Below are 23,928 nucleotides of genomic sequence, written 5' to 3' on the forward strand. Positions count from 1 at the left end.
TTCATAAACAATTCCCAACACAGATATACCTTTTGCTTTTTGCTTGGAGGTATCCAGAAGGCATCCTAGGAACACTAACTACCATGTGAGAAGGAGCCAAGGAGAAATTTTGATTGCTGACCTGAAATCCTAGCTTGAGAAGATTTCTTACACTCAGAGAAAGGCTCTGCACATACAAGTTGCCTAAATAAAAAAAATGTGAATACCATGTCATCTACAATGGGCTATCACAGGTGCTCGACAGTGAACACTCGGGAGTAGTAGACAACCCAAAATTTAATACAGAGAAAACCTCTGGAATCTGTGACTATAATCATTTCTCAAGTTTGGCGTTACCAAAATTTTAAAGGAGAAATGAGAGGCAACAAGATTTACAGAGACATTATTTTGAATTATGGAACTTTACTTGACAAAGGAAAAGTACAACACTGGTCTTCAAAGGGGTTCCTTCTTTGGTACCAGAAAAATTACCAAATAAAAACAAACATTTTCCTCACTTGCCTGGGAGGAATGTTTCTGGCAACTAGAGAAAGCAGTTGGTTAATGACAGCAGGAAACAGGGAAGCCTGACTTGGAGGTTTGGGGATCCCCTATAAAGGATGGAGACTTTCCCATTACCATCTGTAACCCTCCTGAACAACTTTTAGAACCATAATTCTGAAATTATCTGATTCCAAACAAAAAGATTAAGAGCTAGACTCTGGGATATGGGGGGTGGTCTTCAGTCAGTCAGAATCAGGTACTTGGACAGAAAAATTAGAAGAAGCCCTTTCCCAATCCCATTACTGGACTACCCCTTCTTCTGGAAGGTCCCCCTAATCCGCCTTTGAATCTTCCTGCCACTTGTTCTTGTATGTCTGCTTATTAGAAGCATACTGAAGCTACTTATTTAGCTTTTAAAAGGAACCAGAGTTTGCAGCGACAGTTTTAGCAAAATCTGGGTGAAAAATCTGCACAACTCCTTATTCAATTTCCTATCAGACTTCGATTATCGGAGTAGCAGAAGAACCAAACAAAACCTCCTTATCCACAAAAGAATTTAAAAATTCAGAAGCAGAAACTGCTACCTGAACACAAAAACAATTTGAAGAATGCTTAGTTGCCAGAGAAACAGAAGCAATTAATGAATTCAAAGAGGACTTATTTTCTGAACAGGAAAAACTGGCAGTAATACTACTTATAAATGTCAAACGAAGCCAACAGATACTTTAATATGTGAGCTTGATAACAGAGAAGGCTAAAGTGGCAGAAGGATAAAGTCTATTCCCAAGTGAGAAGGCTAAAGTGGCAGAAGGATAAAGTCTATTCCCAAGTTTCAAAAACGTTCCCATCTTTGTCAGATGGAAGGGGATTAGCATTAACTAAATACTTTGTTGCAGCATTCTGCTGCAAGATGAGATCTGGGATGAGAAAAAACAATATCTGTAAGACTGAGGAACTTTACAAAGTCTGCCTAGCTTTTTAGGAGCTGCAGGTTGAATGTCAGGTATACTGGAAGCAATACCAACAACATGTAATAAATCAGAATATTTCTTAAAAGAAGCTGGAAGGTTAGTCTGTTCCCACTGAAACATCTTGCTCATACTAGAAATATATTAAGAAAATGAAAATTCCTCTTCACAGTCAGAATCAGGTACTTTCCTGATTATCACACAGGGAATGCTCACAAACCAAGGGAACTGGTTTATTTTATTTATTTTTTAAATTCCAATCATCCTTCAGGGATTTAAAGCCTGTAATAAAAACATTGAGTCAAGCCAATAAAATCGTCCTTATGTACAGTAACAGTCTGAGGAATATAAAATGCTTTGCATTCTCTTTTTTTTTTTTTTTTTTGTGTGTAAACACTGATATCTTTAGGGGACAAACTCTTGCATGGAAATTCATCCTGGGGGGGCAGGTCTCAAATGGGATAAGCAGGGACTCACTCCCTGCTCCTTCCTCAGAGACAAAGAATAGCTTTCCTATGCCTGCCGAGGGTACAAGAACAACCGCAGAGGATGTGGCAGACCCCCCAAGTCATGATGACTGAAGTAGCTACACCAGAAGGATACAGAGAATAAAGTGAATGGTCTGAGGTACCAGTAATGCCCACAGCAATGTCACCCACCAGCGGCCAAAGCACAGACTGAGCCCACTGTTATGGCAAGGGTCCCTTTTCTTTTACTTGGGTCCAGAGGAAGGTAGAACCATAGGACAGGAATGCTGTTCCCACGTCTGAAAGTTATGCTAAAAAAAGGAGCCCAATTCCCACTTAAGGTAGTTAGAATTGGTATCAGGTGAGAGGAGTTGTCAAAAGTAGTGTTCACAAGCAAACTACACAACGATGCTCCCATAACACACCCGTCTCCAATGATATAGAGAAAGCCCCACAAAATAAGCTTAACATAATCACAAGCAATAAAAGTTAAAAATAGAAGGTACAGTCTATCAGACCAGCCAGTTTCAAGACAGTCCCATATAATATACATTTCTCATAGAAAGACATGCGTGAATGGGCGTGCCTTCGTTGAAGGTTGGGCGTCGAGCTGGCAACTCGGCACCGTGAAAATCTACTGCCAATCATTAACGGACCAGAGTTCTGCTGTGGCGACCCCTAACCGGGAAAAGCCAAAAGACAACAACAACAACAGAAGTCAGCAAATAAGTTTCCTGTGGGGAAGACCTTCCACAATATGTTATTTGCCCAGCAGTGAACTGGCCATTAATCTAATGAAGCCCACAACAGAGCCAAGGGCAGCAAGAAAGTACTGAAGTATCTGGTGTCCAGGCTGCTGTTTTTCTCCACTTGTAGCTCGTGCAACCAGCAGCCTGGGTGCAGGTGGAGGAAGCCCAAGGATTTGTAAGACTGGCTGTTATACCCTAGGCAGGGTGTAACCCATAAAGCTTAGGCTATGTTTTAAGGATAAACATTTGATAGGTCATCATCCAGGTAATCTGGGTGGTGGCAGTTTACTACAGCAAGCAAGGACAAAAGGCTGTATCGCTGGGGAATATTAACATCCTTCCTTAAAAATAAATGTGTGCACAACTGAGACTGTAGTACAGTTACTGTAGTCAAGGGAGTACTGGAAAACAATGAAATTCAGGGTGGTGAAAGAGAGGACTTGGAGACAGGCCACCACCCCACCTGGCAGTTTCTTTGAAGGAACAACGCTGTGGATAAGCACTCAAAGTAACCAATAAAACAAGCAAGAGTGCTAGAGTAAAAGCTGAACTCGAACGAAGTATATGCAATTCTTTTATTTAATCCACACCATACAGCAGATACATTCCAAAGTGTATTGGCTGTATGGTGTGGATTAAATAAAAGAATTAAATATACCTCGTTCGAGTTCAGCTTTTACTCTAGCACTCTTTAGATTCTTTGAAGGACCATATCACAGGGCAACAGTGCATATTTCCTACCTGCTCTTGTCACCAGGTTGTAGCTAGGAAATTGTTAAGGGATTCTTGGTTGTGTACCCCATTTTAAAACTTGGTACTACTGGTGTTACTCAAAACCAACAGTCACCTTGGTATGGTTTTTAAGATTTGAGAGATTGGACAGTAAAGAATGTTGGTGCTTGGCAGTGCAGATCACAACACTGTAGCCCCTTGTTCACTGCTGCCCTCCATCTACATTGGTTAACAGTGGTAAGTTACACACACTCTAAATACTTCATCCTTACCTGAATGCAAGTTCCATCTCAGCTTTTATAAAGGCCACCCCCATGCACTGTAATGAAGTAGTGCATATTGTTTTAAAGTTGACTAACATGAAAAACTAACTGTATCCATGATCTGAACATGCAACCAAGAAAATCTTTCCAACCCTAAATGCTCTCAAAGAAAAATTCCTTGTAAAACTACTCTGAACTACAGCCCACCACTTATCCCCCCACTACAGAATTTCACAAAGCAGTACTAATATCTCATAAAGTGTGCTCCTGCTTCTAATACAACTAAATCATACTGAATAACAAGTGTCTAACCTACAGTACTCACTACCACTGTTCAGTATATTATTTTGTGCCAGGCACCATCCTGCTCTGTAACATGCACTCTACCCATGAAACAACTACGGGCAATACTCTCCATAAACCCTAAAACTGTTGCTGTCTTGACACTTTAATATAGGTTTTAAGAAATAACTCCACAAAACTGACACAATGTCTGGAAGGAGCAATCACACAAAGGAGTAGATAAAAAGTCTTCCTATCAGAAAGGCAACTTTGATCTGTATCTTTTACAGCACATAGGTCTTTGCATCCAAAGCTAGATTCTGTTCTGCCCTTACTTAAAAATAACACACACAAATAAATTATTACTGGATGTATACACACACAAACACACACACACACACACACACACACACACACACACACACACACACACACACACCACAAACCTTGTCAAAAGAAAGTGCAGAACAAACTCTTGACCAGACAAAATACAAATTGAAATTTTCTAGCTGACCAAGACTGACACCTTACTTATTATGCACACTCCCATCTATAAACCCAACTTTCTGGCTTCACTCGCCTTGCTTATGATGCACATTCCCATCCATAAACCCAACTTTTGGCTTCACTCAGCTGTCCACTTCACTATCCACCAAAGTAGACAAAATAATCAGGCAGGTATAGTATCCTCAGAGTACATGTATCTAATCCCAAATACTCTTCTTTGCTGGTATTTTATCCAGCTCCATGAGTGATTACACTCCCACGTTTGCCTGTACAAGTAAAATCATGTATCCTCTTCCACTACCATCATTGCCAAAACATGTACTACTTCAATGGCTCCTCTTATCACGACACTAAAAATCACACAGTCCCTGGTTCACTGTGAAGATGGCCTGTCACTTGTCAACAGACCCTTCTGTGCCTGTGGGAACAGCTAAGCCTAAAAAATGCAAGTTCTGACAATTATTTCTTCCTGTAGCCTTACTAGTCCACTCTATTATTTTTTTCTGTATGGATGATGTACTCCCTTTTCTCTCTATAAATCTTAAGTTAGTTCTTTTTTGAGCCTGCAAAAATCTACCTTGTTGTTGTGCATGCGTATACTTCACTCCAACCATACCAGTCTGTTCTGTACTCACTCAAAAGTTCTCAGTCTCCTCTTCATTTCCACTCTGAGTTCTTTGGTATTATTTCCAAGAAGTCTCTATCTTATAGTTGTCAGTGTTTTTGATATAATGGGTCTAGGCTTCAGTCTTAAATTTATTTAGCCTGGAATGATGTACTCTTACACAAATGCCTCTCCATGCTCCAAGAAAACTAAAACTCCATCCTAGCCTATGACAGACCTGGGTTCTTCCCACTGTACACAGTCAGCCCTTCTGTGGTATGCCTTTCCTCCCATTTCATACCTTTCATTTCTTTGACAAAGTTCATAGGTAGGTACTAGGCTATTGGCCCTAGGGCCTATATAAGCCTAGCCAAAAAATGTACCCTTTCGCCACCCAAGAAAATTACTTTCCTGTGCCCCTGTTGAGCAGAGCCACAGAAGTGATCCTTGGGGTGAATTTCCCATTTCCCATCCAATCAAGATTTTTCTTGAAGAGTGCTAATGAGGAGCTCTGTTTGATATAGATAGGTAGTCTGTTCCACAGTATGGGAAGTCTCTGGAACAGGAATCTATCCCTCCAGCATGTTCTGTTTATCGTGGTGACAAGGTTTAGGTCCCTAGAGCGTGTAGCTCAGAGGGATTGGGATTTCTTTAAGTGGAGCATGTCCAACAGCTCTGGGTTTGACATAGCTTTGTATGTTAGGCAGAAATCGCTCCTGAGTAGGCAACATGCGATAGAGCAAAGCTCTAGTTTTTTGAGACAGTCTGCATAGGGCATCTGTTTGAGGCCAGTAATCCTCTTTATGAGGTATTTCCAGTTGCTGTAGATGTCTTGTGAGGTACATACCAAAAGGGGCGTTGTACTCTATAATGGGTCTAATGAGTGATGAGTAGAGGGGAACAATTACCTCTTTTTTTCTGGATGAGAATCCTTTTGTGATGAGATGAGCCACGTAGAAGAATTTCCTGACCACTGTGGCGATGTGATTATCAAAGGAGAGACTACTGTCCACCTGTGTCCCAAGGTCTCATCACATTTTTGGCATTAAGTAGACTACCAGCTAGGTGGTAGTTCATGGGTACAGAGTTTTTACCAAAGGGGATGACAATACACTTTTTGGCATTGAGCTTCAGGCCACGGCTTTGACACCAGGTATCTGTCTCAGTGAGGCCCTTTTGTAGTCTGTCCACATCGTTAGGAGTTTCGATTATGGCTCCTAGTTTGCAGTCATCTGCAAACTTTGTCGTTTCAGTAGTGCTCTCTAAATGTTGTCAGAATATTCAGGTTCAGTAAATTGGCCTCCTTGAAATACACAGTGCTGAAATAGGTTCCCTTAACTACCATGCTCTTTGTGACTTCTAAGACCAGCAACTTATCAACCAGAACAAGAGGGAAATTTGGGTTTAACATAGCTTGACAGGGAATGTAGCTGTAAACATCCTGCTAAATATTTTTTGCCATTAGACCACAGTCTGATGCAAGCATTGTGACTGGGAAAGAGCATGTACAGCAGTGAATACATTTATTTACAGTTTCAAACAGGTGTTCTTCCAACACTGATTCATGTAAATTAACTTCACTTCATTGACCAATGTGCCAGGTTCACTCACATTCATGCAATTCCATAGTGACTGTCTTGAAACCAAAAGCATGTCAATATCAGATTTGGGGCAGCTGTACTTCAGGCAAATCTCACAACTGTCAGCAATTTCACGATATTTGTTCAGGGTCTACATTTCCAGAACTACAAGAGAGATTCTACAATTTGTTTGCAGAAATGTATCGAAATTGAGAACTAACCCCCCCCCCCTCCTCTATGGAAATGTCTCAGAATCTCTGATGCCCTCTTTCTCACAGTCTCCTTACAGTCATTATCTAGCAAGTCAAGACAATAATGTAAATGTACAGAGCTAGTCATCTCAAGAATCACCGATTTGTCATTTTCCATGTCCAGGACAGTTCGTTCCTTTATTCAAGGACAGATCAAACACAGTCTTCCAACTCACGTAAGGAATATGACATACTTCTAACCAAGTGGCATAATTTGAATCGGCAAAACGTAAGATGGGGAGCTGGAAAAAAATATATTTTTAAGGAAGCTGACAAAGTTGGCTGAAAATTTAATTTCCAGTAGGTTAAATGTATACCATCAAAGAAACCCCAAAAGGAATAGCATCCAAAGTACAACTAGTATCTAGAAAGTTTGAAGAACTTTGCAGGAAATAACTTCCAAAAGATTCACCAACATACCTTAGTCTACTGTCTCATAATTTGTAAAAAACAGTGGAAAGTTCATTATATTGATATCGAGTGTTCATTTTTACAAGGTAAACTTTCTCATAATGTTTACTTCCTCCTGAGGCAAGACATGTGGAAAGTCAAATGGTGTGTTCATGGTTGGGCAGATGTATTACTCTACTAGTACAACAAAATGAGCAATATTTTTTTAAGTAATAAGGGAAAAACCCACGGGTTGACACTGCTGTTTTCTAATGGCTGGACAATGTCACTGGATTGCTTGTCTGCATATAGATGATTTTCTGCAGTGTCCTGCAAAGCTTTGTCACTTCAGTTATTCACTAAACAAAAGCAGAATTGGATAGGAAACTCAAAATTAACCTGAAGGGTAGCTATGTGGTATTGAACATAGTGAATCGCTAAAGGAAACACTGGTACACAAATAGAGTTAAATAAAAAATGTCTTCAGCCTATCGTCATGGATAATGTAAAGGCAGTGCAATGGGACAAGCCAACACAACCAAGATATTTATTTTGGCCAAAATATAAAAACATTCAGGCAAAGTAGACCATATGTAATCTTATCAGTTTTAAAATTTCAACTCCATAAAACAAAATTGGTTTTAAAATTTCAACTCCTTACCAAGGATCCTTGAAATTGGTGATGTTTCATCTATTAACCTAAAAGACAGAGACACACTTTAAAAGGATCTGATTGCATTGATCATGGAGCAAGAAAAATTCTCACCACTGTTAGTGGTCAAGAAAAATGAGGGCTGATATGTAAGATAGAGCCTTACGATGTCCGATAGCTTTGACAATGCACTCCGACTACAATCTAACCTGAGCTTACAAAATGCTGTCCACTACTTTCTATGCTTGTTGCAATTAACTCTACAAAGCCTGCTGCAAAAAAAATAAATAAATAATCACACATAAATCAGAGAAATTCCAAAGCCAGGAAATTCATAACATTTTCTGGTCAGTTACAAAACCTCGGCTCAGGCACTTCCTTAGTAAAAAGTAACCTCGGCTCAGGCACTACCTTAGTAAAAAGTAAATCTTCAGCCTTGGGCTTCTAAAAATACTTGAAGAAACACCTCAAACTGAATTCAGTACAACTGTACAAAATACTAACCAATGCACTTACAGGCTTAACAGTTTGAGCGTTACATAATTATTTCTTTCAAGTGGATCTTTTACAGCAGTGTTGTACATTCCTGCAGCAGTGTGTAACAAGTTTAAGCCTGGGTGGCACAGCTTATGTAAACTGGAAGTCTGTAAAAAAAATAAATTACAAAGATAACAATAATAAGTAAGACAGACTTCTCCACCACAGTCACCCAATGGACACAAACTGCATCTTTGTTGCGTAAACTCCTATGAATAGTTTGTCAAAACCTCTAAATGATACAAGAGAGAGTAGACATAACTACAACTTCCTTAAAGAATCACTGTGAATCCACTTCAACTATTAGTGCCAGTCACTCGGCAGCTAAATTAGGGTCATACTAACCACAACAAAACAGGAATTAGACACACATATCACAGCAAGTCTCAAAAGGGACAGAAATGAGACTGTTTACACTGCTAATAAATAAATAAATAAAAAGACGCTAAAATATCTTTAAGTGGTTTACTTATTGGTATTTGTTTTCCAGGGTAGAGCACTGATCTCAATGGACCTTTTTCAGACTCAGCCTGGAAACATTGTCAGGTTAAGTGACTTTATCAGAGTCACACAGTTAGGCAAAGGAAGCTGAGGGAATTAAATCATGCACCACTAAACCACAGGAAACAGCACATTAACAACTTCTTATAATCATCTAAGCCAGCTACCAGACCACTTTTAGGTCATCTCTGTTAGAACACATGCTCAACTGCATCGTGTTTTGCTTCCCCATATAAGTTAATAAAAGACAGAGACTTGAATTTTAATGCTTTGAAATAGCCAGGATACCCATTAACATGTATCCACCACAGTAAAGTAAAAAGGTGTTTAATGCAGTCTGGTTTATCAAACAGCAAATTAAATGAAAGCTACACCATGAATAAAAATGTGCAAATTCAATGAAAGCTACACCATGAATAAAAATATGCACATATCAGTACTGAAAAATGTAGGTCACCTGAGCTTACATGTTTGCAATGGTGACACCAAACAATATTAGCAGTATATCATGCTGTACTTCTCCCCTAAAACAAATCTTAAGCCTACATCATGACATTGGATAATTCTGCTAGAATAGCAGAATTAATAGCAAACACGATCTTACAAACTCATCAGTGCTATAACATTAACTTAATAATATGAAAAATAATGAAATTAATCATCCAAATGTCCTCCTATATTTACATTTAAATTGTTTCTATAAGTTCTCAGAAGGCATATTCAAAAGTCTGATAACGCCATCCAATAATAGCCACACAAATGTCTGATGAGAGTAGAAATCAAAATAAGCCCGCTAACAGGGGTTCACCCTGGCACATGGCTCGTAAATTTCAATCTCTAAAAATGATGAACACTACCTTTCATAATGTGAAACAAATGGGCAAAATGTGAAATACTAACAGCTTACTAACAACTTCATCTAGGAAGCTCATAGAATGGTTGGAATGTGATATTATTTAATAGTTCTTTTAATGAATTAGTATACTTCAGTTCTATTTACCATGAATATCAGTTAAAAATTGCCAACACTGAATGTGTGACAGCCTTTCAATGTGGAACATGAATGTTTTAAGACCTTGTGACGACTGGGGAGAGATGGGCGAAGGCTGCCAGCCTAGTCAAATAGAATTTGATATCTAATTCTATCAACTGTATAAATAAATGTAAAATACAGGCTTGTGTTTTTAAATGTAAGAAAACACTGTGAAATGTGGAACTGCAAAATATGTGACAACATTGCACTCTACTGGCCCAATGAAGCACGTTGTATCCTTTCATGTTAGAATTTGGCCCGAGGGTGGCTGGATGAAGATTTCATGCCCATTGTTTTTAGGCTAAAGTTTATGACTAGAATTTAGATATGGAAGGTGCTTTATTGCTTTAGTTTCTGTTAGTATATGCATGTGAGATGTCTTCTATTGTTGTACTTTTATGTGCAGGTGTTAGATTGCTAAATAATGCAGTTTGTGGCCTGAGAACTCAAGACCAGGTGTTAAGATGATGCAATATGAATACTGGGAAAACCTAAGTGTCAAAAATTATGTAAATTTGGGAGGGCCTTAGAGACATGTTTGTTAGTAGCGTTTAAATACTATTTCTCTCAAGAGACCTGGAGCATTTTGATCTGGGCATCTAACTTATCACCACTCTGCTTATGCTCACATTTAAGTTTTTAGCACTGTGATATCTTGTAGGAATAGTTAAAGCTAGTAAAGATGAATTAGGTATTTTTCTTTGAAACCAGGCCTGTCCTACTGTATTATTTTAAGTTTCTATGTGATCTGTAAACTCTTAGATATCTCTGTGGTGTGGTAGATTTGTCTTGTGTTTTAATTATTTATTACTAAATATTTTTAAACCTTCTACCTGTGGCTGCTTTGTGTAGAGATAAAGTATGCTTTAGAGTACATTATATATTTACAGAGTTTACTGTCTAAGCCCTTCCAATAAGCCTTAGACTGTATAGTCACATTACCACTGGATATTAATACTGCACAGTAATAATTGGACACCCTTTTAGTAGCTGATATTATTAACTGGGTGGTGGCAGTAATTACTACCGTATAGTCTGGGTAAAGGGGCACAGCTGGAGAATCTGTGTCAGCCTTTCCCAGGAGTGTCTGTGAAGTTGTATAAATACTTATCTCAAAGTGTGTGTGTGTGTGTGTGTGTGTGTGTGTGTTGGGTCAGCTACTTGGGCAGGGACACAAAGCACTGGTTGGACAGAGAGGGTTACTGGAGGTTTTAGCTTGCCCAGTTAGGCTGGAACCTGGACCCTATAGCTGTGCCAGTGGGGAGTCTTATTGGGGACCTATTGAGAAAGGGAGCAACCAGCCCCAGATTGACTGTGATCTCTGTGTGCACTTAAGAGAAATTGTACTTTATTGTGTGTATTAGTCATCCTTTCTTCTTCTAGGAGATGACCTCCCTGGTGTTAGTGGTGAGGATTGAGGCTCCTTGATTGCTGGGCCAGGGCACGGTCGTCACAGACCTCAAATGAGGAATCTTCCTCGTAATAAAGGTACACTTGAGAGGTATGACCCTGGCAGCATTCACAATAAGAACACTTTTTTCACAGTACCTCTCAAAAACATTAGGGTTCCGAGAACCAGACCAAGTCATACATACGTACGTTTACAGACACGAGCATACTCCTCTAAACACTCTTAAAAATCGCATTTTTAGCTGAGGGAGTCCCGATTAAAACTGATGCACATTTATTAAATATATTCAAGACAGCTTTCAAAAGTGTATACATCTTAAAATTTCCACAAAGGGAAAGCCAAAATATATGGTTTGACTTCTGGCTACACCAGTGAACTTCTACCGAACATTAAGCAACAAGATGAAAACAATCTGCTCAGGTCTTGCAAAGGTTTCACATTTTCAACTAATTTGCTCAAGAAATGTGGACAATAATTGGAGAAAACGGACCAAAAATAGACACAATTTAAAAAGTTAATGCATTTTCTGAACAATAAGAAAGTCACACTGTGAGGAACGGTACTATTGACTGTAATCCTCAGTAATGTACCGGAAAACCAAAAGTGCGAAGATGGACGAAGAAAAAAAAATGAAGCAAGATCAAGGACATTTTGCAAAAATTCTGGGCAGCTGAGATATACGCTTGTACTAGCAATAAGCATAAAAAAGTTATTGCAGTAATAATGGTTTCGTACACTGTCTGAAATTGTTCATAAAAAAAAACTATTAACTCACCGGCATCATATTTGTACCATACCGCATTTAAGCAGCTGTAAGAGTTACCCAACTTGGAGATAACAATTGTTTAATGGTTTGTAAATCCGTGGCTGTTATTGGCGTCACCTGTTGCGCCGTGGAAAACAAGGCCTGATCTGCTTGGCTCTTGGAAGAAATTGGTAAGCACTAGATTTCTTTTCTACCAGCAAACTTTATTTTCTAATCAGTAAAGACACAGATCCAAGCAAAGCAGCTCTCTCGTATTTTTTTTTTTTTTTTTTGTTAAAAAGTCTGCTGTCGAAATCGCTATGGTATACGTGGTTTGATGTTCTTTTTAATACACTGCTAAGATTGACCAATCTCAAATTGCCGTCAAAACCGGTTGTACCACAGTAACCTAGCTACATAACCAAGATTAATCACGTAAACACACAGCTAGAGGGAGGTGTGTTGTAGCCTTGGTGATGTCATTAATAACTCGTCCAGCCAAGCTTGACTAAATAAAGAGAGGGCAATAAGTAAGCGTCGTGAGGAGACTTTGTAAATAACAGCGCCATGTTATGGATGTCAACTTTTAAGATGGAGCTATAGCTTTATCCCAAAGATCCTTCTGAATTTCGTATTAATGTGATACGTGTAGTCCCTACTTTTCGGTCACCATGTGTTCTAACTAGATGCCCAAGTTTTCCTACATGGTATAGAATATATTAAATGTGAAGTTTATTGAACGTGCTTAGTGATTTTTCTAAAGTCTTTGAAAATTGCCATTATGTTAAAGATTTCTAGTAGTATAGTTTGTAAGGGACCCCTTCCCTATATTAAGTTAAAAATGTAGTGTACAAAGACAAAGGGGCTGAGGGTGCCAGTCAAGACAGCAAGTCACGTTACTGGAAACAACCTTCAGTAGAACATAGAAGGTATTTATTTATTCACAGGTTCCATAAACTTTAGAATCGCCCAGGATATTACGTCAGTAGGGAGTTGTGCAAATGAAGATGGCGACTTCTATGCAAGAAAGATTGGATGAAGCTGGAGCAATAGAACATGGGTTTTCTTTTCAAAGAGTATCTTCTTCTGACCAGCTGCAGCAAAATAGTGTTTTGTTGGCACTACCCCCCGAGATCGTGGAAGGCATCCTCAATTTTTTGTCCTATGATGAAGTCAGTCGTCTCCGTCTGGTAGGAAAATAGAAATTAGGCAGTTTTAAGTTGATGAATGTTATAGCATTGACCTGGAGCAAACGGAAATGCCCAAACTGTTATTTACTAACAGTCGGTATGGTTGCTTCCGTAGTGTTGCAAAATAAACGGTAGTTTGAAAGTTTACTGTTGTTAAACACATGTTCTGTCACAGTGATAATGTTGCAAATGTCAGTATTAGAAATTATATTATTTGAAACGTGCGTGTAGTGATTATTACAGAACGATCCCTCCTGTCCCTTAGATTATTCACGATCAGATGCGCTTAGTGCATATTGTGTTATAATCATATATGTGCTGTCTGTGTTGTTTTACTTGATGACTGAAGTTTTTGCGCACACGCACACACCAAAAACATAGCAGTTTTTGAATTTGTTATAGTATTTGTGTTGTTCTTTGTGTTATCTAATTGTTTTTTTTAATGAGTACCTTTGTGCAGCTGTATTTACAGTTGAGATTCGTGTGATTTATTTCGCAATGTGTGCATGTATAGCCTGCTGAAATAAAGACTTAACTGAGTTTGTTGCTAGTGTTTTAGAAATAGCGTACTGAGATGCAAACTGCACAAAAAAAGTGACACTGCATGTTGTTTTGCGGGGGGTTGACCCGTGTGTTTGTTTCTGGTAGTGTTTTTCAATGAAAACATTTGATATTAAGGAGGCTTTTATTTATGCAGGATCGCGAAAAATGATGTCTCCTGTGTATAAACAGGATACCAAATTAGAAGACAGCCTTCCTAGTCTGTTCCTTCCAAGTGAATGGGATAGACTTATGACTGATTTAACCCAACTCCTTCGAAACATGTATTTTAGAAAAGGCTACTGTGCACTATAGTTCCTGCTCAAATACCAAATGTAACCTGTTTTTGTCTAGCATCCTTTTTGTACGTTTGCACCAGTTCCAAATTGGTGTTTTCACAGTCCATATGCTCTACCTTGTAGTTACTAATCACAATATTCTAATGTTTGTCATGAGGTTCTATATCAGCATGCACATTTCCCCTCTCTGCTTCATAACTCTACTCCCATTACTCCCACTTTTTACTTCTGTGTGTTCATTAAATAGTGTTCTGCCTTCAATTGTTAAGTTAGTTTTCTCCTGTTTCTATTTTGCCACAAATTTTTCCTGTGGTAAAGTATGTGTTTCAGCACCTAAGTTTACTTTGCCCATGCAGCATTTAACTTAAAGATCTGCATGTAGTACATCTGTATCTTATTTGTCTTTATTTTACATAATCTGTACGATTTACTTACTGTACGCATTATGCTTTGTTGCATTATTGTTTATTACAAAGTATGTATTGTTGGTTATGTTTATTTTGTTTCATTGTTCTTTGAACTTTCTCTTTGTCCTTTCACATCCCTTCTCAAAACCGGCAGTAATCCAGCAGGGCAAACCCAAACTAATAAAATGTAAATAATAAATAAAGAGTGATTACCAGTTAAAGTTACATCAACCTTTTTGTTGCATTTTCTAGCTTTTAAACTTATTTGGTAGCCTTTCTGCCCTCTACTAAAAATAATCTTCAAACAGCCTGTGCACTACTTAAGAAGTGACTCAGCTATACAAATGGTTTGTCTTCTTTTCTTGCTTGACACTTTTCCAAAATAGCCTCAGCATTCTGGACCACCATACCATAAAAGACCAGAAGCATAAACACATTTAAGAGTGAATAGACTTTAGTTGATGAAGGCACATGCAAGTGTTTCAAGCAATAATTATCAATTCCATTATCTCTTAGCAAAAGATCAACTCCAGTTTTGCTCCCTGACAATTTACTAACTCGGATGATATTATGTAATACATTCACATATTATTTGTAAATTTTGTATAAACTAAATTTTCTCATCATGTAATACTTTCTCACACTCCTGCCTGTCAGCATTATTCCTGACCTGGACTAATCTTTTATCAGGTGCTGTTTACTGCCCATGTACATAATCTAAATCCTTATTTATTACTGTTGTTCATAGGTTCATACTAGGCTATCTGCTCTAGGGCATTTATAAGCCTAGCCAGAGTGTGTGTGGCTTTCACCACCCCTTAGGATGAGAATACTATACCCATTAGTTTGCTGTGCCTCTGTCCAGCAGTGACACAGAGATGATTCCCGGGGTAAACCTACGATCTCCCATCCACTCGTCAAGATTTCTCTTGAACAGAGTCAGTGAGGGGCTCTGCCTCACATGGACTGGGATTCTGTTCCATAGTGTAGGGAGTCTCTGGGTGATGAATCTGTCCCTCCAGCACGTCTTATTTATATCCGTGCTGAGGTTTAAGTCTCTTGCTCTGGTGGATTTGGATTTTTTGAGGTGGAGCATGTCCATTAATTCCGGGTTGGACATGGCCTTGTATGTCAGGCACAGATCACCTCTGAGCAGACGGTATGCGACTGAATAGAGCTGGAGTTTCTTCAGTCGGGCAGCGTATGACATATGTTTGAGCCCCTTTATCCTTTTGGTGAGGAACTTTTGGGGTCTTTCCAACTGCTGCAGGTGTCGGGTAAGGTACATTCCGAATGGGGCGTTGTATTCAATCATTGGTCTGATAAGTGAAGAGTACAGGGGTACAATTACCTCTCCTGATCTGGATGTGAATCCCTTCATGATCAGGTGGGCAATGTAGAAGGTCTTCCTAACCACTTTGGCAATGTGAGTGTCAAAAGAGAGGTTACTGTCAACTTGGGTCCCCAGGTCCCTGATAACTTCTTCCATGTTTAATGGATTACCACCTATGTGGTAATTAGGGGTTACCTTGTTTTTCCCAAAGGGTATGACTATACTTTTTTTGGCATTTAGCTTAAGGCCATGGCTCTGGCACCAGTTATCCATTTCTATGAGACCTCTCCTGAGGATGTCTGTGTCTGATGGAGTGTCAATTATGGTGCCCAGTTTGCAGTCATCTGCAAATTTTGTCAGCCACAATCCCCCTATGTTTGCCTGCACTTCAGAAAAATAAATGCCGAACAAGAGGGGGCCCAGGACTGAGCCCTGTGGGACACCGCTCGTGACTGGCTTAGTCTGACATGGCACCAGCAACCCTAACCCTGTGGGTTTTGTCCTTGAGCCAGTTTGCAACCCATCTTGTGACATATGGGTTTACATCTAAGCTGGTGAGCTTTTCTATGATGCCCGAGTGGGGTATTGTGTTGAACGCTTTTGCTAGGTCAAGGTAGGCTGTGTGAACTGCCTTACCCTCATCAATGGCCTTAGTGACTGTTTCGAAAAAGTCAACCAAGTTCAAGAGGCTGGATCTGCCCTTGACAAAGCCAAATTGGGTAGGATCCAGTGTCTGTAGGTCCCCAATGTCTTTATTTATGAGTTCCATTATGATCCTCTCCATAGCTTTGCAGACAAGGCTTATCAAGCTTATGGGACGGTAATTTCCAGGGTCCGTAGAAGCACCGCCTTTGTGGAGTGGGACCACAGTTGCCGTACGCCATTCTTTGGGTACGTATCCTGTAGTAAGGCTAAGATTAAACAGCAGCCTTATGTGTGGATTTAGTTCCTCATTGAGTTCGTGTAGCACACAGCCGGGGACACCGTCCGGTCCCATTGATGCTGTGTTTTTTGCTTTAGAGAGAGCAGCTCTCACCTGGGCATCTGAGATGTTTGGGAGGCTAGACTCTGGTGGGATAGATATTTCTCCTTTTGGGGGGGAGGGAGGGGAGAAATTAGCACTGAACTTGTCTGCCAGTATGTTGGCAATGTCTGTGGGTTCAGTGATTTTTGTATCATTTTGGACTAATTCTGGGCATATCTGGGAGTTTCCACCCAGGTTTCTAACATAGCTAAAGAAGGCCTTATGATTGTCTTTTGTGTCTTTAGCGATTTTTCTCTCAAAGTTGGCCTTGGATGATTTTATGAGTGATCGTAGTTTTTTGCTAGTATTGATCACAGATGCCTTCCCTTTTAGGGATTTTGCTCTGTCATGTAGTAGCTTTCTCCTCTTGTTGTAGAGTTTGTTTATGGCTGGGGTCCACCAGACCGGGCGCCTGCCTTTGGTGGAAAGGGTCTTGATTGTATTAGTGATTGCTTGATCCATACATTCCTGGAGGTGCTCATAGAAGGCATTTGTAAGGGTTTCAGCAGCGTGGGTTGTGGTTTCCACTGGCTCGGGGGCCTTGAAGGATACCACTCCAGTCTTAAGAAGTGTGAAGTTTGCTTTTGAGAAGTTCTTCACTGTGGTCTTTTTTGCTGGGGTTGGGGGCGGGATGTGGATCTCCAGTGAGATTAATTTATGGTCTGATCTCACCAATGAGGGATATACTTCCGGTGTGGAGCATTTTGTCCCCATGTTTGTGATGATCAGGTCTAGTATATTTTCTCCTCTTGTGGGAATGGTGACTAGTTGTTCCATAGCATTTGAGTTTATGAACTCCAGGAACCTTTGGGCTAGGGTGTTGGGGCTTGAGTAATGTTCCCAGTCTATGTTTGGGTAGTTGAAGTCACCCAATATGATGGTGTTTGGAGAGACATTCATACTCTCCAGTGTCTTCAGGAAGGCTGTGTGGGTTTCCTGAGTTTGAGAGGGTGGTCTGTAGCATGCTACAAACTGTAGGGCAGTTTTACCTATGGTTAATTGCACCTGGATGGTCTCCGATGCTTAGATGCGTTGCCACTAACCTGGAGGTGTGGGTATCCTTTATGAATATGGATACTCCCCCTCCTTTTGTGGTTCGGTCCGGATTTTGGGTCCGGAACGCATGATATGAGGTATAACCTGACAGTGCTGGGGTGCTCTCAGGAGCCTTGAACCAGGTTTCAGTCACAGCACAGACATCGATGTTCTCCATACTGAGGAGGGCTTCGAGGGCGTGCATCTTGAGGTTTAGACTTCTGGCATTGAGCAGTATTACCCTTAGTTTTTTTCCATTTTTGTTTTCTAGGGCGGTAGGTTTATCATTTGAGCCTTTTCTAAAAAAGGCACTATGGGGGTGGCAAGAGCCTTTGCCAATATCCGGAAGCCCAGGGGTGACAGGTGCAAGCCGTCCCTTGCGAAGCAGCGTGGCTTGTCAAGCATGTCATCCCAGGCAGACAGACATTGGATCCCTTGAGGTAGTCCCTTTTCAGCGGAGGCCAGGGGAGAAAAGCTCCATTTACAAAGTAGGAAATTGTATACAATAGAGAAACATTTTAAAGCTTAAAGTTACAATATTTACGTGTAGTAACTGAAAGGAAGTTATACTAGAGAAAATCACAATTAGTAAAATATACAGTCATTACATGTTCATACAAGACAAATTGGTATATACAGTGATGTTTAAAATGTCGGATTACAATTTTACATTTATTGGCAGGAGAAAAAAAGAGAGATGAGATGTGGGAGATATGACAATAAAGCAGAGAGAATGTGAGAAAAGGTGAGTAGTGTTTATATTTGGTAGGTAATGCAGAAAAAAATGTTTGTTTGTTTTAGTGAAGTTTAGGCAAATGTAGAAGGTAGTGGGTATGAGTTGGAATTTTCCTGGAGGAAAAACATATCCGGATTTAAGTAGAGACAAAAGAAGTAGCAGTAATGGCAAAAATGATAGAAGACAGTAGCAAATTTATATTGAGAACTTGGTATATAGGTATGTAAGGGCCAGGTAGTCTAACTTGGGGAAGTGCAAGAGCAGAGCTGAGTATTTTTACAGTGTTGTTTTAGCAAGTGTTTGAATCTGCGTAGGTTAGTTTTCCTTGCTTATTCTGTCACAATTGCTTAGGGTAGGTTCAGAAAACAAATTTCCAGGTGTCAGTCCAATAACCACTAAGAAACTAGTAAATTTTAGCACTTTGATTCACTCATTTAATACGTGAACTTCTTCAGAAAAACAGATACTCGTACCCATACTTCCTTTTATGTCCATTAACTTAAAATCACAGGAAATGACATCAATCAATTGCAAAACAAACAATTACTCTAAACATATAAATATTTACACTAAGTAAATACTTTACATATGAAAATTATATTATGCATATAATGTTTTCATATGCATATAAATACTATTATAAAATTATCTGTTTAATAAAAAAGCATTTTAAATTTATTGACTCATTGAGTCCTGGTACTTTGTCCGCCCCTAAAAATAACTGCCAAAGTGTTTCCTTACATTCCAAAATATTGTTTAAATCCCCTCCAAACAAAACCTCATCTACCTTTTCTACTACAGAAAACTCAAACTTTTTGAAATCTGGACATGATGCAGCACGTTTTGCCAAATAATTAATTTTATCTTTATTTTTTATGGCCAAGCTGTGTTCGTATATCCTACGTTTTAATGCTCTTTTAGTTTTCCCTATATAATAATGGTTACATGATGCACAACAAGCAATATAGACTACAAATTCAGTATTACAATTGAAATAATCTTTGGCCCATAACATGTAATTCAAATGTTTTAAGGTGACAAAAGAGCTGTTACTAATGTGCCTACACTGTTTACAATTTTTACAAGCGTATGTACCCTTCTTGGTACTAACTGTTCTCATACTGGTGATAGCTCTTCTATTATCAAATTCTAACATGGACTTTATATTCAACACCTTTTTGTAAGTAAATTTAGGTTTGCTACCTATTTTAGCAACCAATTCTCTATTACCTAATAAAACCTTTCAGTTGTTTTCTATAATTTCTTTGACAACTCATTCACTATGGGTATAGGAAAAGCAATATAATAATTGTTAAAATTGTAAGTTGAAACTTCTAATACAGGACTTACACAAATGTCTTTAGACAAAAGAATAGGTTTTGCCACTCCTTGCCTTAACACTATTACCTCTTGTTCTGTCTTTTTTAACCATTCCATACTATATCCTCTAAAAAGAAATAATGATCTCAAAAATAGTTTCCTTTGCAAATGTGTCATCATCTGTAGTAAGTCTACTTAATCGTATAATTTGACCTTTGATGACTCCCTTTTTCATATGTTGTGGGTGTAAACTGTCTTTATGTAAATATTGATTTGCAAACACTTCCATCCTATGGACTTTACTAATGAATGTATTTTTCTCTCTATCTATACTCAAATGTACGTCCAAATATGAAATACATTCCCCAAATCCACTTACTTTAAGCTCTAAAAAGTTTGTGGTATTATTTAAATCTTTCACCATATCCATAAACTCCTCATAGGTACCTGTCCACAAAAATAATAAATTGTCAATAAATCTATAGTAAGTCTGCACTTTTGAATAACTAGAATGTTTAGTAAGAAATGTCAACTCCCAGTTGGCCATTACAAGATTCACAAAGACTGGAGCTACCCTTGCCCCCATAGCTACACCTGAAATTTGTTGATATAATTTTTTGTTGAATTTGAAAAAAATATTGTCTAGAACTTGCTCCATTAAACTACAAATGGTGTTTATTTTTGTACTGACAAAATCTGTATTTTCGGTCAAATAATCCCTAAGTTATTCAATCCCTACTTCTTGACTTATTTAAGTATATAGGGACCTAACATCTGAAGTACCAAAACTAGTACATTCCAATGTAACATTTAAACTTCGTAAATGTTCCAATAAGTGCCATGAATCCCTTAAATAGAACTTTGATTTTTTGAACTACTGGATTTAATATATAGTCTAACCAAATGGATATATTTTCAGTTTTTGAATGTTTAGCTGAAATAATAGGCCTACATGGTGGATTTGTCTGGTTCACTTGTATTTTCGGAATACCAAAAAAAGTTGCCAATTTGGGATGTTCTACTAATAGGTATTCATAACTTTCATGATCCAACTCACCTTGGCTAAACATATCAAACAATGCTACATCTACTTTTTGGTAACTGTACTTCACATCTTTTACATTAACTTTTCTATATGTAGTACTATCATATTGTTTAGTATTCATAACAACAATCTTGCCACCCTTATCTGCCTTCATTGTCCTGATATCAGACTTTTTACACAAATCATCTAAAGCAATTTTTTCTTTTTTGTTAAGGTTTTCTGGATAACCTTGAAAGCAGATGTTTCTAAATTCACTTTTGCATAAATTTTTAAATACCTGATGGGTGGTTTGAAGAGGAGGATTAAAGGTGCTTGACTTTTTTAGGTTTGTTGTCTGATCATCTGTTTAAGACATTAGGTACTTTCATAACATCTTGCATAATATAACTCGGATTTAGCTTTCTCAAATATAACCTAAAGTCAATTAAAAGTCTCCCTATATTCATACTCTTTGTCGGTATGAAAGAAAAACCTTTTTTCAAAACATTTTCTACATCAAAAGATAAAGTAACATCAGACAAATTAATCACATTAATACAAAAATCTTCTGCACTATTTGTTAAACCATTGTCATTCACCACCTGTTTTTTTTTTGTGGTGGTTGTAATTTTTCCCTTTTCCCTTGCCCTTCCCCTTGTATTGAGTGGTATTGTACCACTTGCGAGTCTGTTTGTCTGCAAATTGTCCAAGGGAAAAGGGCCTTGATTCTGTCTTTGATTAGATTGAGAAGCAACCTGCGCATAGCTAGCTCGATTGTCATTATCAGATGTGTCCATAATGAACTCCACATTGGTAGTAGATGTAATTTCTTTATTACCATTTTCAATGTTTAAATTACAGTTCTCATCACTGACTTACTTATCTGCCATAGCAGACTTTACTTTGGTGTTAGTAATTGTCTCAGATGTTTGTCCAGAAATGCCAGCATCCATTTTATTACAATTAATTCTGTGTGTGTCAAAAACTTTTTCTTGGATAATATAAGCTTGATTACTTTGATACGCCAGAATATTTCTTTTCAATTTAGATTGTTTCCTAGAGACAATTGTAGCCCTGTGCCTATCGGCCTTTGCCTCTACACCATTGTAAAGGACTAAAAAGTCTCTAAAACAATTATAACTTTTGATTTTCTCATCTAAATTCTTAATATTGTCCTTAATCGTAATTTATTTCTGGTAGTGCGCCATTAATAAGCGCATCATACTGATACCTGTGTTGTTGTACAATTCTATTAAATGTTTACTCAGTTCATCCCCTGGTGTTACACAATTTGGGAATTTAGCAGTACGCAAGCCCTGTGGCACTACTTTCCTGCTAATACATTCTTCAAAATAATGTATTTCTAATTCCAAAGTCACATGTTTAAACACCATCCTCTCCAACTCATATATGGTCTTTTTACAGTTCACACTATCCATGTAATTATTTTCATTACTTGGCTTACATACATGGACCTCGGAGTTGGTAACATTGCTGAAAACTGGTTCCCAGTAGGTTTACACACATAATCCCTAACACTTATTTCTTTTGAATAAATCCGTTCTTTCGTATTTGCATTTGCTGCTTCACAACCGTCAGCTACAATGCCATTTCCTGTAACTTGTCATGATGACGTCTGGCCGTTCTCAAATCGGGTTCTGACCATACTGCGCTGATGCTCAAGTGGAACATAATTGTTCATACTTTCTTTAACAATCCTCACAATTGTAGAAATGAGCTCTTCCTGGGGATTAGGCTTAGAAGCTTGAGATCATTATTTCTTTTTAGAGGATATAGTATGGAATGGTTAAAAAAGATAGAACAAGAGGTAATAGTGTAAGGCAAGGAGTGGCAAAACCTATTCTTTTGTCTAAAGACATTTGTGTAAGTCCTGAATCAGAAGTTTTAACTTCCAATTTTAACAATTATTATATTGCTTTTCCTATGCCCATAGTGAATGAGATGTGGTTTGTCAAAGAAATTATAGAAAACAACTGGAAGGTTTTATTAGGTAATAGAGAATTAGTTGCTAAAATAGGTAGCAAATCTAAATTTACTTACAAAAAGGTGTTGAATATAAAGTCCATGTTAGAATTTGATAATAGAAGAGCTATCACCAGTATGAGAACAGTTAGTACCAAGAATGGTACATACGCTGGTAAAAATTGTAAACTGTGTAGGTACATTAGTAACAGCTCTTTTGTCACCTTAAAACATTTGAATTACACATTATGGGCCAAAGATTATTTCAATTGTAACACTGAATTTGTAGTCTATATCGCTTGTTGTGTATCATGTAACTATTATTATATAGGGAAAACTAAAAGAGCATTAAAATGTAGGATATACGAACACGACTTGGCCATAAAAAAATAAAGATAAAATTAATTATTTGGCAAAACATGCTGTATCATGTCCAGATTTCAAAAAGTTTGAGTTTTATGTAGTGGAAAAGGTAGATGAGGTTTTGTTTGGAGGGGATTTAAACAATATTTTGGAATGTAAGGAAACACTTTGGCAGTTATTTTTAGGGGTAGACAAAGTACCAGGACTCAATGAGTCAATAAATTTAAAATGTTTTTTTATTAAAAAGATAATTTTATAATAGTATTTATATGCATATAAAAACATATGCATAATATATTTTTCATATGTAAAGTATTTATTTAGTGTAAATATTTACATGTTTAGAATAATTGTTTAATTGTTTTGCAATTGATGTCATTTCCTGTGATTTTAAGTTAATGGATATAAAAGAAGTATGAGTATCTGTTTTTCTGAATAAGTTCACGTATTAAATGAGTGAATGAAAGTGCTAAAATTTACTGGTTTCTTAGTGGTTATTGGACTGACACTTGGAAATTT

At 38.1% G+C, this 23,928-nt stretch overlaps 2 protein-coding genes across 3 annotated transcripts in view; one reads left to right on the forward strand and one right to left on the reverse strand.

Moving 5' to 3' along the window:
* The window catches only part of TP53BP2 (tumor protein p53 binding protein 2), a gene marked incomplete in the record, with an annotated part of 1,836,298 nt that extends 1,823,676 nt beyond the window's left edge, over positions 1 to 12,622 (reverse strand). The window contains 1 exon segment of the mRNA XM_044060198.1: positions 12,186 to 12,622. Coding sequence (XP_043916133.1) covers positions 12,186 to 12,212 — 27 coding nt within the window.
* Positions 12,623 to 12,763: 141 nt separating this feature from the next.
* The window catches only part of FBXO28 (F-box protein 28), a 428,974-nt gene continuing 417,809 nt past the window's right edge, over positions 12,764 to 23,928 (forward strand). Inside the window, exon 1 of one of the 2 annotated variants that reach the window (XM_044058740.1) lies at positions 12,764 to 12,862. In XM_044058740.1, coding sequence (XP_043914675.1) covers positions 12,842 to 12,862 — 21 coding nt within the window. In that variant the 5' untranslated portion in view covers positions 12,764 to 12,841. Of the gene's footprint in view, positions 12,863 to 13,102; positions 13,346 to 23,928 lie in introns of those variants that run through there. The other variant, XM_044058730.1, reaches the window with a different exon arrangement.

This window comes from Protopterus annectens, chromosome 1.part2 (assembly GCF_019279795.1).
Source record: "Protopterus annectens isolate FY-2018-M chromosome 1.part2, PAN1.0, whole genome shotgun sequence".
Taxonomy (NCBI): Eukaryota; Metazoa; Chordata; order Ceratodontiformes; family Protopteridae; genus Protopterus; species Protopterus annectens.